Genomic DNA, 15,481 nt, shown 5'->3' with positions numbered 1-15,481 from the left:
GGAACAAGTTCTACTATTGAAAACCGTAGCTTATTTGATTGCGCTGAAAATAAAATAGTGTTCGTATTTATAGATAAATAAAGTTCACACTTTTTTTTATATTTTTTGTGGGTATCGAAAACATAACTTAATATTTTCCTAATCAAACTGCCTTTTTGCCTTTTCGAATACATATATAATCAAGTGCTTCTTCCATCACCTCAATTCTTAACCATATTTATTATAAATTTCAAAAATTACAATTTTAAGTACGTATACTATAGTTTACAGAAATTAATAATTTTTTTGAAAATAAAAACGGAAAAGGATATGAGCATGCAGCTTAATTGCTTAATACTTCCTTCCTTTCGTTTCCCGTGGCACCATTGAATTTGATATATTTTTTTAAAAAATTAATAAATTTTGTGATTTTAAATATTACTTTTCATTCATTAAGATGATTTCGTTGATTTACTGGATAATTATCCATACAGATAATTCTGAATCGATTTCTCTTTAATATCTTCTGAATCAAGCCTATGTAATTTTATCCAATACGCACAAAGTGCTCACTCAAATAACAGAGAATATACGGGCTATTACGCGCAAAGTGCTCACTCGAATAGCAGAGAATATACGGGCTATTACCCAGTTACGCAGTGGGGGTTAAACCTGGATGAACAAGAATTTGCAAATTGATAGCAACTTAATAATTTGGATTAACATCCCACTGAAGCATATAATAGCCCAAATTCAGTTTATTCCACCAAATTCAAAACCTTTTTATACAGTATTTTTCACCGGATTAATAGAAAATTAGGATAGCTAGTTCATATATCCACCATCTCTTTTGTAATTAGCCCAAACCAAACAAACATTAAAACTTTAAAAAAAGTTTAAGCTGTAAAACAGAGAGAAAACTGACGAACAAAAACTACATGCCTAAAAACAGAGCATCAACTAACTGATGCTTTCTCTCTCTAATTCACTTTGGGTGAAGCGTAATTAAGATAATTCGGCATCGGACTCGCCCTCGGAGATCTCATCGGAACCTCCTGCAATCGATTCCCTTCGCTATCGTAATAAATCACGCCGGAGAAATCCAACGGCTGACATTTATCTCCCATCAAAATTCCCCTCTGCCAAAGTCCTCCATCGCTGAAATCCTCATCAACAATCTCTCTTTCCGCCTTCTTCTTATGCCTCAGATTAACCGCTTTGTTACTAATCGTCGCGAGGAACTTCTTCGGCTTCGCTAGCGGCGATTTGGGCGAATCGCTCCCGAGTTTATGAGTTTTAATTCCTCGGCTTGCTTTTTTCAACCACAAAGCTAACAAAGACATCGAACCGATAAAATTCACCATAAGCCGCTTCGATGAGCCGGCTATCGCCGTCGCAGCTCTGGCCGGAGTTCGTGGTGGTGTTAGGAGAACCATTTTTTTTTTCTCTGTTATTTTTTGGTTTTGGAGCAACTGGTTAAAGAGGTAGAAATGAATGTGAGGGGTATTTATAACAAAGGAAGAGCAAAGGTGGGTAACCGAAAATAGCCGGTAATAAGAAATTTGACTTTTTAGGATTATGATTGATTTTGATTTTAATTTATTTTTGGAAATTTCTTAATTGTGTGCACAGGTGGGTTTCCTTTGAATATAAAAGTCGTAAATTATTTTAATTTTTTTCTCTCATAATTTAAATTTGGCGCTATCATAATTATAGAGGACGTAAATAGCTAGTATTATTAAAAAAAACAATTAAAATAGAAGACTTTAAGTTTAGCATTTAGGAAGATTACTTATTGATTTTTCCCTATTTATGAGTAATGCTTTTTATGTCAGTTAAATTAAGATATTTGTAAATTTGGATTAAGGGAGTAGTATTATATTTGATTATAAGCTTGTTAAGGACACTAATTTAACAAGATGATTTCGATATTAGTATATTTCCTTTTTAAAACATTTAAGAGAAATGCAATGACTTGATAAGATAGTTTTTATAACCAAAAAAGTTTGTTTTCAATATTTCTTTTTCAAACTATTATCTAATTACTGTAAGTGAATAGGTATAAAATTTATCCTACATATTTTTTAAGTCAATGCCATTTTAAAAAATAATAATTCTAAATAGGAATTAAATTAAAAAAATAAAAAGAATTCATCAATTATTGCTTAATATTTATTATATATAGAATCCAAAATCTAAATAAATCATAAAAAATGATCAAAATAAGTCACTATTTTAGAATCTTGTAATTAAAATTATGTATCTTGACCAAACAAATCTCATAATCTCTCTTTGATCTTGTAATTAAAATTATGTTTTACATTCAAGTTTAATACTCAAATCGAAATTACTTAAAATTGGGAAGAAATACGTCTTGTGAATTAATTCATTGGAGGAAATTAAAACTAGCTAATAAATAAAAATTTTATTACTTTATGAAACTAAAGAACTACTTGGTTCTCTTAAATATTTCGTGGAGAGTACTTACCAATAAGTATAATTTTAGTAGTGAATATCCAATGATCCACTTATCTTTTTTTTTCTTCTCTATCTCAAAATACTTTTCGTGTTTTCTATCTTGAGAGTTAATTTATATAATTTTTAATTGACATTGTATTATATTTTTCATATGAAAAAAGGAATTTCTATGTATAATATTTTTTAATATAGTTTTGAATTATTAAACTTTAGTTGAAATGAATTGGAAAAAAAAAGAAAAGGAAGAAGTGTACTTTGGACAAATGATTAATTTATAATGTGTGTGAAATGTGGATATATATTCAAAGAGGCTCAAAAGACGTTGAATAAAAGGCAAGTTTTGGTGTTAGTTGAGTCAACTCCAAAATGAGTTACTAATGAATAATGAATGAAGTCTTCTAATTGAGTATTTCTTTTAATGTAATTTGGGGTTCCAGCGTAGTTTGGTCCCACCATTAATCTCTTTGTTAATTATGTTTTTCAGTTACCCGATATATATAAATGATTGAGTTAATTAAGCAGATAATTTCTTAATAATTAACTTATTTTTAAAAAAGAATCAGATGATTTACCTCTTTATTATATTTTTGTGACTATGATTATCTTTTTAAGAAAGGATATCTTAAGTGGGAAACGGGAATTAATAATTGTTATGCTTGCCGTAATAATATTCCATTTGATGTTATGGGTAATTGGTAATGGTTTGTCACCTCAATTAATATTATGGGTAATTGGTAATGGTTTGTCACCTCAATTAATATATCGTTAGTTTTGTGGTTATCTATTTATCAAAAAAATAAAATTGAATAAAGATAGAAATTTGAAATAAATCTTAGTAAAATTATTAACTAGAGGTTGTTTGGTTATATTAGTTATTGAGATAAAAAAAAAAACTCTCATTAATAAAGTAAAAATTTAAATAACAAATTAAATAAATTAATAACGAATCAGATGAGCTATTATAATTTGATCGAATTTTTAAATGATACTCTCAAGTGGCATGACTCACGATCAATTGCTTCCCTTTACTACATGGCCAACAAGATGTTTCGACATATAATTGGTTAATTAACTAATGTCATAACACTTGTATATTAGCATGAGCAAAGTATTAAATAAAATTCTAGTTTTTAGATTTGATGTTTTCCAAGTTTTGGTTCTCAAGTTTGTTCCTTATCTACATATGGAATAATAATTTTTTTTAGAAAAAAAACATTAGTGGTACTTGACAAGTGGCTGATTGTGCAAGCATTCAAATGACCATGTTGTTAAATATGAGCCACATAATGTTGAGAATTAAGATTAATCAAATTGTTGGATGCTTTTGTTCTCTTAGGCAATTTGGACAAGACATCAGTAAATATTTTTAAACAAAATGATGGAGCACTTGAACCAATATCTACATGTTGTTTTGCTCCAAAAGATACATAATATATATGGTGACACATTATGCACTTCTCCTTTTATGTATAGCTAGCTTTTTTATTTCATTTTATACGATAGTGTTTAATTGAATATAAGAAAAAGAAAATTTTAAAACCTAAGCTAAATTATCAAACATGTTGAAAAGAGAAAATGATCAAATTTATCTCTTAACTTCATGTGAAATGGAATACATTTTTTTATTAATAACTAAGATCAAATATATTCTAGTTATTGTTAGTTAAAGTTATATTCGCCTCAAAACTATGTAGAAATAAATAAATTTTTTGTCCTAATTTTTTTTACATATTCAATCTATTCGCATAATTTTATTCATCACTAAATATCCCGAGAAATGAAGTATAAAAATAATATTTATGGTCATAAAGCACTAATAAGCAAAGTGGTAGCTGGCCAAATTATTAGAGAACAAATCGTATATTAGTAATTAGGTCACCTCCCAATTTAATTTTGCTACTTTTTTTTTGTTTTTGTTTACTAAGGTAGCAAGGTTCCTGCATTTAGATTTTAAAGATAAATACCGTTTACTCACTTCTTTTTTCGTGTGCCAAAGTTGACTCACTCCAAATTTAAATATAAATAAAAATAAACACACACTACCACGTGGATATTAATTTTTCGACACACTCTGCCACGTCGATATATTTTATTAATTTACAAGTTTATAGTAAAATAATTTTTTTAATTATGTTGCCCTTAGTGATTTTTGAATTACGGTATATAAATAAAGTAAATATTTAATAAAGAGTAGTTATATCTTAAGACGTAAAGTAAATAAAGATATTTTTTGAATTAATTTCTTCTTTATAAGAAATAGAAAATACAAAAAATATTTTGAAATGGAAGTAGATACGTTATTATTATTGTGTATTTCCTTAAATCCATTTTGATTTATTTCAACGTTTACCAGGGCTTATTTAACCCTGCATGATTTTGGGGCACACTAAGCTTAATTAACAAATAAATCACGTCTTTAACTGACTGCCAAAAGACAAAAAATACAAAAATTTGAATCACTTTGTTATCATTATCAGTGGACAAGCCACAAACAGTAATAGACCTTAATTAAACATTAAAAAAAACAAATCAACCATGGAATACTAAGCAGCAATTAATAAGTCTATAATATAATAAGACCACACGTGACCAAATCAAACAAATTTGCTTTCTTTGATGAAATTAATTAAAACCTTAATCATCTCAGAAGTGGTACTATCAACTACCATATCATCAATTATCTTTTTCTTTATCTTCTTTTTTTTTTTTTTTGGTTGAAATCAAACTATTAACGAATATATATATATATATATATATATATCGAATATTTAGATATAACTATATCATAAATGATAACACATATTAAAATTACAATTAGATTTCATGAATAGCTCACTCAAACTTAGTGTCTCTGCCAAAAGAATTAGACCTAAGAATATAAATTGCATAATAGCAAGAAAAACAAAAAATAAATTAGAAGAGAAACATTTACTATTTTCGTTATGTCAAATAATGAGGACGGTAACTCTTTTTAATCTACGTTTTAAATCTTTGACGAAATTACGTGAAGCATTGAAATTATATTGAAATATAAAGACTAAGATATTTGTAGGTCTATTTATTCGGGTCATTAAAATATTTTGAACATTATTTTAAGTAATAAAATATTGTTTGGTCGGACCCATTTTATGCTTTTAGTAAATATAAATAAGTTTACTTGTTGGTAAATTAACTCTGGCCTTCTTGGTTATATTGATTTACTATATTAGGTCAAGGGTTCAAGATTGATGTCTCTCGAACACCAACAAGATAGGTAGTCTATAACACAGTTTTTTAATTTTTCTAAAAAATATTTTCTCTACAAATTGAATACTCATTAATTTAGTTTCTGTTGTATTTAACTGAGCATAAATAATTTTCAAATTATTTAAATTCATACTTTGAATTTTTTTGCTTGTAAACAATTATATTCGTCGTAAATTCTAATTGGTTCATAACTTAATTACATACGTTAGGGGTGTGGATCAGTCGATTTGGTTCGATTTCTTGAATCATTGGATTCGGTTTATCATCAGCTTTTGATTTTTTAAAAATACTCTTAACCAATAATCAAGTAAATAAGATTTTTAAAAAAAATTATGTTTATCGATTCGGGTCTTTACTGGTTCGATTTCTAGTACATAAGAAAATGCTTATAAAATAAAATATATGACTTATCTAACAAATTTGACACAACAAGACAATAAAGTAACATACAAAAGCTCATGAAATAGAAACAATAATAACTAACATGAAAAAAATTATATAAGTGTAACACAAATAAAAATTAAGAGGAATAAGATTCTTATTTTAGAATTTAACGTTTTGTATTATGTGAAGTTGTGAACTCAAAGGCATAGTAAATTATGAATTGAAGGTTAAAGGTCAAAGACTATAACTCGTGAGATATTGAGATTACGATTTAATATTTATGTACAAATGAAAGTAATAAATTACTACATTTTTAATGGATTATCCATTTATTCCAATTTCTCAATATTAAAAATCAATATCGAGCCAATAACTTGATAATTTTTTAAATAAAACTATTAAAATTTACCCCAATAATTCAATAGCAACAAATCAATAAAACTTTTTTTTGTTATCGTTCGATTTTTGCACATTCCAATGTGTTATTTTAAATTTATATTGTTATAATTAACTGTAATATAATCATAGGTTGTTAAAATATTTTTAATTTTATTTTAAGTAATAAAATTTTATTGGGGTGACCCATTTTATGTTTTTAGTAAATATAAACTATTTTATTTGTTGATAGATTAATACCGGCCTTCTTGGCATAGTGATTTAATATTGAAGTGTTCTCTCTTGATAACTACTAGGGCAAGGGTTCGAGGCTGGTACAATCTTGAAAATCAACAATATAGGTATTTCAAAATACCTTTTTATTTATTTATTATCTAAAAAAAATTCTCTCTTTGATAACATTTTAGTGTTTTTCGTTTTTTTATTGTCGAAATTTAAAAATTCAATAAATTTAGTTTTTATTTTGTTTGACTAGGTATATTTAACTTTTAATTAATTTTAATACATATTTTTGATTTTTTTTCCTTGTACACATTTATACTTATCATAAATTTTTATTGTTCCATAAATTAATTATATATTTTATGTTAAATTTGTATTGCTATTTTATAATCCATCGGTAATATAATCATAAAACTTGTTGAAGTATAAAATACTTCATACATAAGTTATACCAATTTTATTTGTTTTATATCTCAATCAACGAAGTGTCCATTTTTAACAAGTCTGTACCTATAAAAGTAATTCTTTTTTAAGGTGACACTCACAAAAATCTCCAAAAATAATTTTTTTAAAATTAAACCTTCGTAAGAAAATAAAATTGTGACTTCTCGGTTCGTTCATATATGTAGAAAGTACGTAGGTTATACTTGAATTAGTTTTATGATTATATTTTATAGTTAATTATAAAATAGCAATGCAAGTTTAACATAATGCATGCAATTAAGTTTTGAAATGATTAAAAAATTTTATAAATATAAATGTCTAAAAGCATAAAAATTTCAAAAGTATGAATAGAAATTAATTGGAAAAGTTAAATATGCCCAGACAAATACAATAAAAATTAAATATAAAAAGTTATCAAACTTCTGCAATAAAAAAACAAACAACATTAGTATAGTCAAAGAGAGAGTATATATATATATATATATATATATATTATTTTTTTAAAAAAATAAAATTATTTTAAAATATCTATATTAATCAGTAATTTTTCAAATATCAGCCTTGAACTCTTAACTTAGTGATCACAAGAAAACTCCTTAACCAATCAACACAAAGAAGACTTGATGTTATTTTATCATTAGATAAAATTATTTATATTTTCTAAACACACAAAATTGGTCAAGTCAATAATATTTAATTATATATCAAATATATTGCTTCAGTAAATGGAAAAAAATTGACACAAGAAAAGAAAATTTGTGATAATAAATATAAAGCTGATTTTATTAATTTAGAAATAGTGCTTGTAATATATAATTTGATAAATGTAAAACAACAATAATAATAGTGTACTATGTAATTTCACAAGTCAACTTTGAGAAGAATAGTTAATATGTAATGTTAACCTTATATGAAGAAAGTAATTGTTAGAAACGCTCAACTCAAATTAAATATATTAAAATAAATTAAAAAATATAAGCAATAATACAAAGACTAACCGAGTTATATCAAAATCAATTTATATTTTCTAAACACACAAAATTGGTCAAGTCAATAATATTTAATTATATATCAAATATATTGCTTCAGTAAATGGAAAAAAATTGACACAAGAAAAGAAAATTTGTGATAATAAATATAAAGATGATTTTATTAATTTAGAAATAGTGCTTGTAATATATAATTTGATAAATGTAAAACAACAATAATAATAGTGTACTATGTAATTTCACAAGTCAACTTTGAGAAGAATAGTTAATATGTAATGTTAACCTTATATGAAGAAAGTAATTGTTAGAAACGCTCGACTCAAATTAAATATATCAAAATAAATTAAAAAATATAAGCAATAATACAAAGATTAACCGAGTTATATCAAAATCAATTTAAAAAAATATGTGCAATCATATATATATATATATATATATATATATCCAAAATCATATAAAAAAAGAACATTAGAAATATTAATTCAAAAATAGAAAGAATGTGAATAAACGCGCGGGATAATGCACAAGTATCCTCTCAACCTATGTCCGAAATTTCAGAGACACACTTATACTACACTAAGATCCTATTACCTCGAACATATTTTATAAGTAATTTTCTACTCCTTTTTGGCTTACGTGGTACTATCTTGTGGGCCCAAAGTTGGTTGACTTTTCTTTTGTAGCTAGTGCCACGTAGGCCGAGGATAGAAAATTACTTATTAAATAAGTTCAGGGATAATAAGATTTTAGTATAGTATAAGTGTGTCTCTGAAATTTCGAATATAAATTAGGGATTACTTGTACATTTTCCCCGAAACACGCATACGCAGGAAGGCCCCCATCATTCTTAGAATTAAAGATTTATGATATGCGCCTACTCATCATTCAGGATGATTCAAAAGCATGCGAGATTTTTCCTTGATTAGGTTTTATCAATACATTAACTAAACTCGGTGTATCTATCAATGTAACAATCATATCTAAGGACCTTCTTTGTATAATACCAAAAAAAAAAGGAAAATTGTATATAATAGTAAACTAATAACCTAAAATAAATGGAATAGCTAGGGTTTGATTTAATTGTACTCCATAGCAAACGTTAGCTAAAATTTGCCAGCGTCTCTCTCCCAGAAATCTCGCTCGCCACTCTCAATTCTCGCTCGTCTCTCTCGCTTTATACACAGAAGTGTATAATTCTGTTTCTATTTTGTATAAAACGAGAGAAAATTGTATATACACATGCAAAAATATATATCTTCGTGTTATACACTTAATTATACAATTTACAAACATTTTACTTCAAATATTGCAGAGAAAAAGATCAACGAATTATACAATTGCGAATTATACAATTGCAGTGAAATACAATTTTCTCTAGCTTTATACAATAGAAGTGTATATATTGTGTTTCTGTTTTTGTATAAAACGAGAGAAAAACATATATCTTCTTGCTATACACTTAATATTGCAGCGAAATAGGTAGTGAATTATACAATTGTGCATTATACAATTGCAGTGAAATAGGATAGCGAATTTTACAATTGCAACGAAATAGGCCAGCGAATTATACACTTGTATATGTATAACGAATTATACAGTTTTTATGTTTGCTATGGAGCGAAATTATGCAAAGTTTGCTATAACATACAAATATAAATTTTTTGTTTGCTATATGCGAAAGTTGACAAAAAAAAGAGAGATGAAACTCTTTTTTTAGAAATTGAAACATTTATATTATGTCAAATAATGAAAACAACAATTTTATAGTCATTTTTTTTCTAATCCTTTGATGAAACATGGACTCTAGCCCATCAATCTTTGGACTTCCATTGGAAATACAGAAAAAAAGAAACTTGTGCCTGGCCCATTTTATGTGTTTTAATGATTATAAATAATTTTCTTGTTAAAAGATTGAACACCGGCCTCCTTGTTCATAGTGGTTGGGGAGTTTGCTCCACACTACTAATAGGTCAAGGGTTCAAAGGCTGGTGAGGAGAAGAGAAAAGAAGAAGAGAATGAGGTATTCTAAAATACCTTTTTTTTAGATTTTAAATTAAATAAAATATTAAATTTGGTATTTTTTTTTCCAATTAATTTTAATTCATATTTTCTTCTCTTGTGAATATTTATATTTATTATAATTAGTAATCATTTTACAATTTAATTATCTATACGTTAGTAAAACAAAACAACAAAGTTTAGCATATTCCTTACATAAACAAACCGAAAACTTACATTTCAGTTAATTTAACCTTCAGTCTTGAATATCTTAAATAATTTAGTCAATTTAACTATGTACTTTACTACCTTGAAATATTAGAGCTAATAACTAATTGTTACGTCAATGAACTTTGTCGTTTATTTAATCAATAATAATCAATGTTTGAATCATCAAAACAATAATGTTTAATCTAAAGTTTAAACTAGATGAAAATATGATTATTATTTTTTAGTTGACACTTATTTAAGGACAAATTACTTAAATACACATCTTATTTTATCACATCTCTAAAACTTACACACCATTTTTTTTTTAAAATACAAATATCTCTCGGATACATCCCTATAATCTCTTGGATACATTCATATCCGCTCTAGGATACATCACTCCCATTGTAATATATTATTTACAATCTGCGAGCTATGTATCCGCAGATTTCCTGATATATCAAAGGTCCTATAATTTTAAGAATTTTTTTGTAATTTGTAAAAGAATAAGATATATTTTAATTAGCTCTTAACAATTAACATTATCAAAAATGTAATTTTACGTCATTCAATCAATATAGAACATGTGATTTTGTTTGCCTAAACAACTTGGACGTTAAATGTTCCATTAGTTCCAATGAGTTTGGATTAGCCTGCATAGTTGATGGTTTAACGATCTCTTTAAGCAAATTCAATTTTTTTAGTATGAGAAATTCTTACATTAAGATCTAAAATTTTCTATGTTATTCCAAACATTAGACTATAGAAGTTAGGCTTGTGATAGAATTTCATTGTGACACATTATTAAAATAGTGTAATGTTGTTGAATAGTATGCAAGGACAATTTCTAAACATTATATTTGAAAATTGGTTAAAAAGATAACAAAAACTTTTTTGACCTAAAAAAAAAAGTTATACCATTTATATTATTCTTAAATGTCATCGGGGCGATGAGGAAAGAAATTAGAAATAGTTGCTCATGTAGTGGAAGGATAAGGACCCGATGGGTTCCACTCCAACAAATGCCTGATGGCTTAAACAATATAACATGAGAGAATATCTTGTTTCGGTTAGTGGCCAAGATCATTAGCATCAAAGGGCTGTAATTGCATCATAGTTGAAAATCAACCACGTAAATTACCATTGTTGGATAAGATCTTCTTCTTTATTTTTATATAGGATTGACACTTTTCATAATAAAAATAAATATAATTTACACGGCCAACACACCTGAGTGGACCTCCATGAATTATATTGAAAAAATGAGGTACAAATTTTAATGGTTGAGACACATGAAGTCAATCATTACTAGAGAACCAATTAGAGGCTCTCTAGTGCTTACAAAAAGTGTAAAATGTCATTTCCATTTCAAAGTCAAAGAAACATTTTCACAACCACCATATTGTTGTATGTTGAAAATATAGACTATAGTGTTAGCCCACAGTTTTTAAGTTAGAAAAAGGTCACAATTTTAGCCCACTTACCCTTTAACCACTCAACACACTCACAAGAAAACATCCATATACATTATTCATCTTTGTATAACCACTACATTTGATATTAGGGTGTGTTTAGTATGATACAAGTAATTCGGAAAAAAAATTAGTTTTTTTGGTGGGAGTATAGGGGGATGAAAATAAAAAGGATAGTCTGATGCACTAAAGTTTCTGCAATGCATAGGGTTTGGAGAAGGACCTGATTACGAGGGTGTATTGCACATAGCCCTACAACAATATTAAGCAAACTTGACAGAGTTTCGATAAAAATTTTAGTGAACAGATCACAAAAGTTATATTTATGAGTTTGTTAAAAATTAAGATAATCGTTGAAAAAATGACTTTTGATGAATAGTTTGAACTTAAAAGGTAATTTTCCTATTTAATTTGGGATAAATTTATTGTGGAAACTATTTCATGTCAATCGAACATTATATTAGAGATAACTTGATCTTTGAAAAAAAGATAATTTAGAAAATATTTTCCATATTACCAAATACAGCATCAATCGTCAAATATAGCATTTATAAATGGTGTTTGAATTATGATCACTAGAAGACAAGTATGTAACTTTACATACAAACTAAACAAAATAAATATTAATTAATTAGAAATCAAATGAGACCCTATGATCTTGAGACCAGTTGCATGTTTTATGGATCATTTGGTGTATGTTTGCAATCAAATACTATTCATGATCTCATCATAAACTAACCAAAATAATAGACAGAAAGGGGAGAAAAAAAGAAGGAAACATTTAAAAATTAATGAAAGCGAAAAGGAGGAGTCTAATATTATCATTTCACAAAATTAAAAATCTCCGTCTCAATTTATATAACAATACATTCAAATATTAAAAGTTAAATTGTTTGTTTTGATCTTGAATTCTAACATATAATCTTTAGGGCTTTTGAAAATAAGTTGTATACACCCACACTTTCTCAGACGATGTATTTGATGTGTGCTAATTCGACATAATGCTTAAAACACTTCTATTAAAAATATATTTTACAAAACTAACCTTGTTAATAATGCATTGAAACTCTAAAATGAACAAATAAAAAAGAAAAAAATATTTTTAATATACCAATCAAGAAAATACATAAAAATATATTAAAAATAAAAATTTATAATAGTTGAAGAGCATACAAATAAATCACTATCAATTTTTTCTATTCGATATTAAATTAAAATTTGAATTATATCATATAAACTAAAACGAAAACAGTAGTAACATAAATGTCACAAAGTCAACCACACTTTCTAAGCATGTCTTTGGTTATATATCTGTATCTAGTAATTTCAAGGTTCCCATCATAACCCCCACCCTCACACACAAAACAATAATATAATTACAACACATTGTACCAATTGTAGTGGCATCACACCCCACCCCCCACCCCCACCCCCCTCCCCCCCAAAAAAAAAAAAGAACTTGCCGTGCCGTCACAAACAGACTAATTTTAACATCCCAATGACAATTAATATAATTATATTTATCACCATTCCCATGATTTTCCATGATCCAAAGTTTTTTATTAATCATATTAATAAAAAAAATAATTAGTGCTAACAATTTCAGAGCAAAACAGCTAGCTAGCTAGACTAGCGCGCAATCTGATATGATAGAATATTTATGAAATAAATCAAATAATTTGAAGATATTCATATGATCTGGAACTTTTCTCATATAATACAAAAATCATGCGTCGTCGTCTTCTTCCTCGATAATTAACAACAGATTGATTACAAATCGTAACAATATATAGTACTGATGAAATATGAACTATAAAATTAAACCTCAATGATGAAGCGGATTTGGTCCGGTAGGAACTAGGCGTTTTTCAACTCCGTAAATCGGATCGATCTCAGTTTCCGGCGACGGAGACAGGTGTTTCCGGTGATGATGACGTTGCATAAACGGCGTGAAATCAAATTTGGTTGCAATCAATTCTCTTCTGCTGCTGAAAATCACATTGTCAGAGTAATTACACCATCCATGAATGAGACAGAAGACGATAGCAATTGAAAGAATGAGAGCGAATAGACACTTGTTCGTAACAATTTTGAATATTACTGCCATAATAATAACGGGAGAGGAAAAGGAGCATGGAACGAAGAAATAGTAGTATTAATATGGGAATTTTAGATCTTGAAGTTGAAGATGAAGAGTGAAAGAAGCAATTAGAGATAGAGTTGTTGTTACATAAGCTGCAGGTTGACATGGGAGCAATGTTTTTGCTTCCATGAGACTTTACTTGTTCACCAAAACTAATTAAGATTTGATCATCAAAATCATCTTTTCTATTTTGTTTATATATACTAATAATAACTAATTATTCACTCTGTCAAATAATAGTTGTCTCATATTGACTTGACACATGAATCAAGAAATAGAAAATGAGTTTTTGTTAGGTACAAAACATCTCAATATTTATTGATTTTATAAGTTGAAACAGTTTTGTTATTGAATACTTCAAAATAATATAATGAACGAGTAAAAATGAACCGAGGGAATAATATATGGTATATAGTATAGACACTTTGTGTATTTGGTATTTATGGAGAAATAGAGGTCCAAATAATACGGAGAGGGAGGCAAAGTTTGTCGACATTTAATTTTCCTCCAATAAAAACTTGCTTTGCGTTCACGTTAGACTGGCTATTAAAGTTTCCTTAGTCAAACCTTATATTATTTTCGTTTTAATTATTAATGGAAAATGCATGGCCCCTATTATTTAACTTTGAAAAATAAGAAACCTATATAATTAGTTAATTACATTGACACGAAACATAGTCTTGTGTTTTTTTGACACAGTAGGGTGATCATTAAATTCAATAGGAAGTACTTTAATTAAGTTTATTTTTTGATAAAGGAAAAAGAAAAGATGTAACTTGTATTGCAGATAGAATTGAACTTATAATTGGAGCTTGAAATTTTACCTCAACCTATTCGACTTATTGTGTTTGAAATTGAAATTTGTTGTTTTTACTTATATGATTAATGTGAGCTAAACATAAGTATATTTGGATTCATGTCGGGAGAAAGCGCTCTCTATCAATGATTTTTTTTATATTCAGAAGTTGAACTCAAAATTTCTGATTAAAAGAGGAGCAGTCTCATCCACTGCGCCACATCCTCTGGTGATCCTTTTTTCAAGTCACTAAAACTCCTTACCATAATCAAGTGATCAACTATATCTAGCTATTTGTTTCTTTAAGATGACTCGTAGTTATGAATTTAGTTGATTTTATTACTGAATACTGAAAATATGTACAACTTAGAAGTCCTAGAAGAACATCATAACATTGTTACTTTAGAAAAATGATACTACAAATGTGTAAGTAAATAAAAGTTTAACCTATGGTAGCATGGTTCGAAATTACTATATATGAAGAATAGCAACCAAGAAGCCCATTGCACATCATGACTTTTTATTTGAGCCATTGAATCATATCCTTATTGAAGCTACTAATTAAGACAAACGTTATAAGGCACAATTTTATTTAATGAAATATTTTTGGACTTCCTTTTCATTTTATTTTTTGCTCTTTATTGTTCCTTTTAATTTCATGTGCAATTTCTTTTTACAGAGTCAACAAAAATCTTTGGTCTAAGATCAGATATGCTAGAAAATT

General features: G+C 27.2%; 1 protein-coding gene across 1 annotated transcript; it reads right to left on the bottom strand.

Moving 5' to 3' along the window:
* Positions 1 to 959: 959 nt before the first annotated feature.
* LOC101258448 (uncharacterized) lies at positions 960 to 1,415 on the bottom strand. Its single transcript, XM_004235686.4, has one exon. The coding sequence runs from the start codon at positions 1,413 to 1,415 to the stop codon at positions 960 to 962; it is 456 nt and encodes a 151-aa protein (XP_004235734.1).
* Between the last annotated feature and the right edge of the window lie 14,066 nt (positions 1,416 to 15,481).

Source organism: Solanum lycopersicum, chromosome 3 (genome assembly GCF_036512215.1).
Source record: "Solanum lycopersicum chromosome 3, SLM_r2.1".
Classification (NCBI taxonomy): domain Eukaryota; kingdom Viridiplantae; phylum Streptophyta; class Magnoliopsida; order Solanales; family Solanaceae; genus Solanum; species Solanum lycopersicum.
Note: the sequence above shows the minus strand (reverse complement) of the source record. Positions and strands in the feature narration are given on the sequence as shown.

Bases quoted from the DNA above. Each gene is read 5' to 3' on its own strand.
- LOC101258448 (XM_004235686.4), bottom strand. From the start codon at position 1,415: ATGGTTCTCCTAACACCACCACGAACTCCGGCCAGAGCTGCGACGGCG.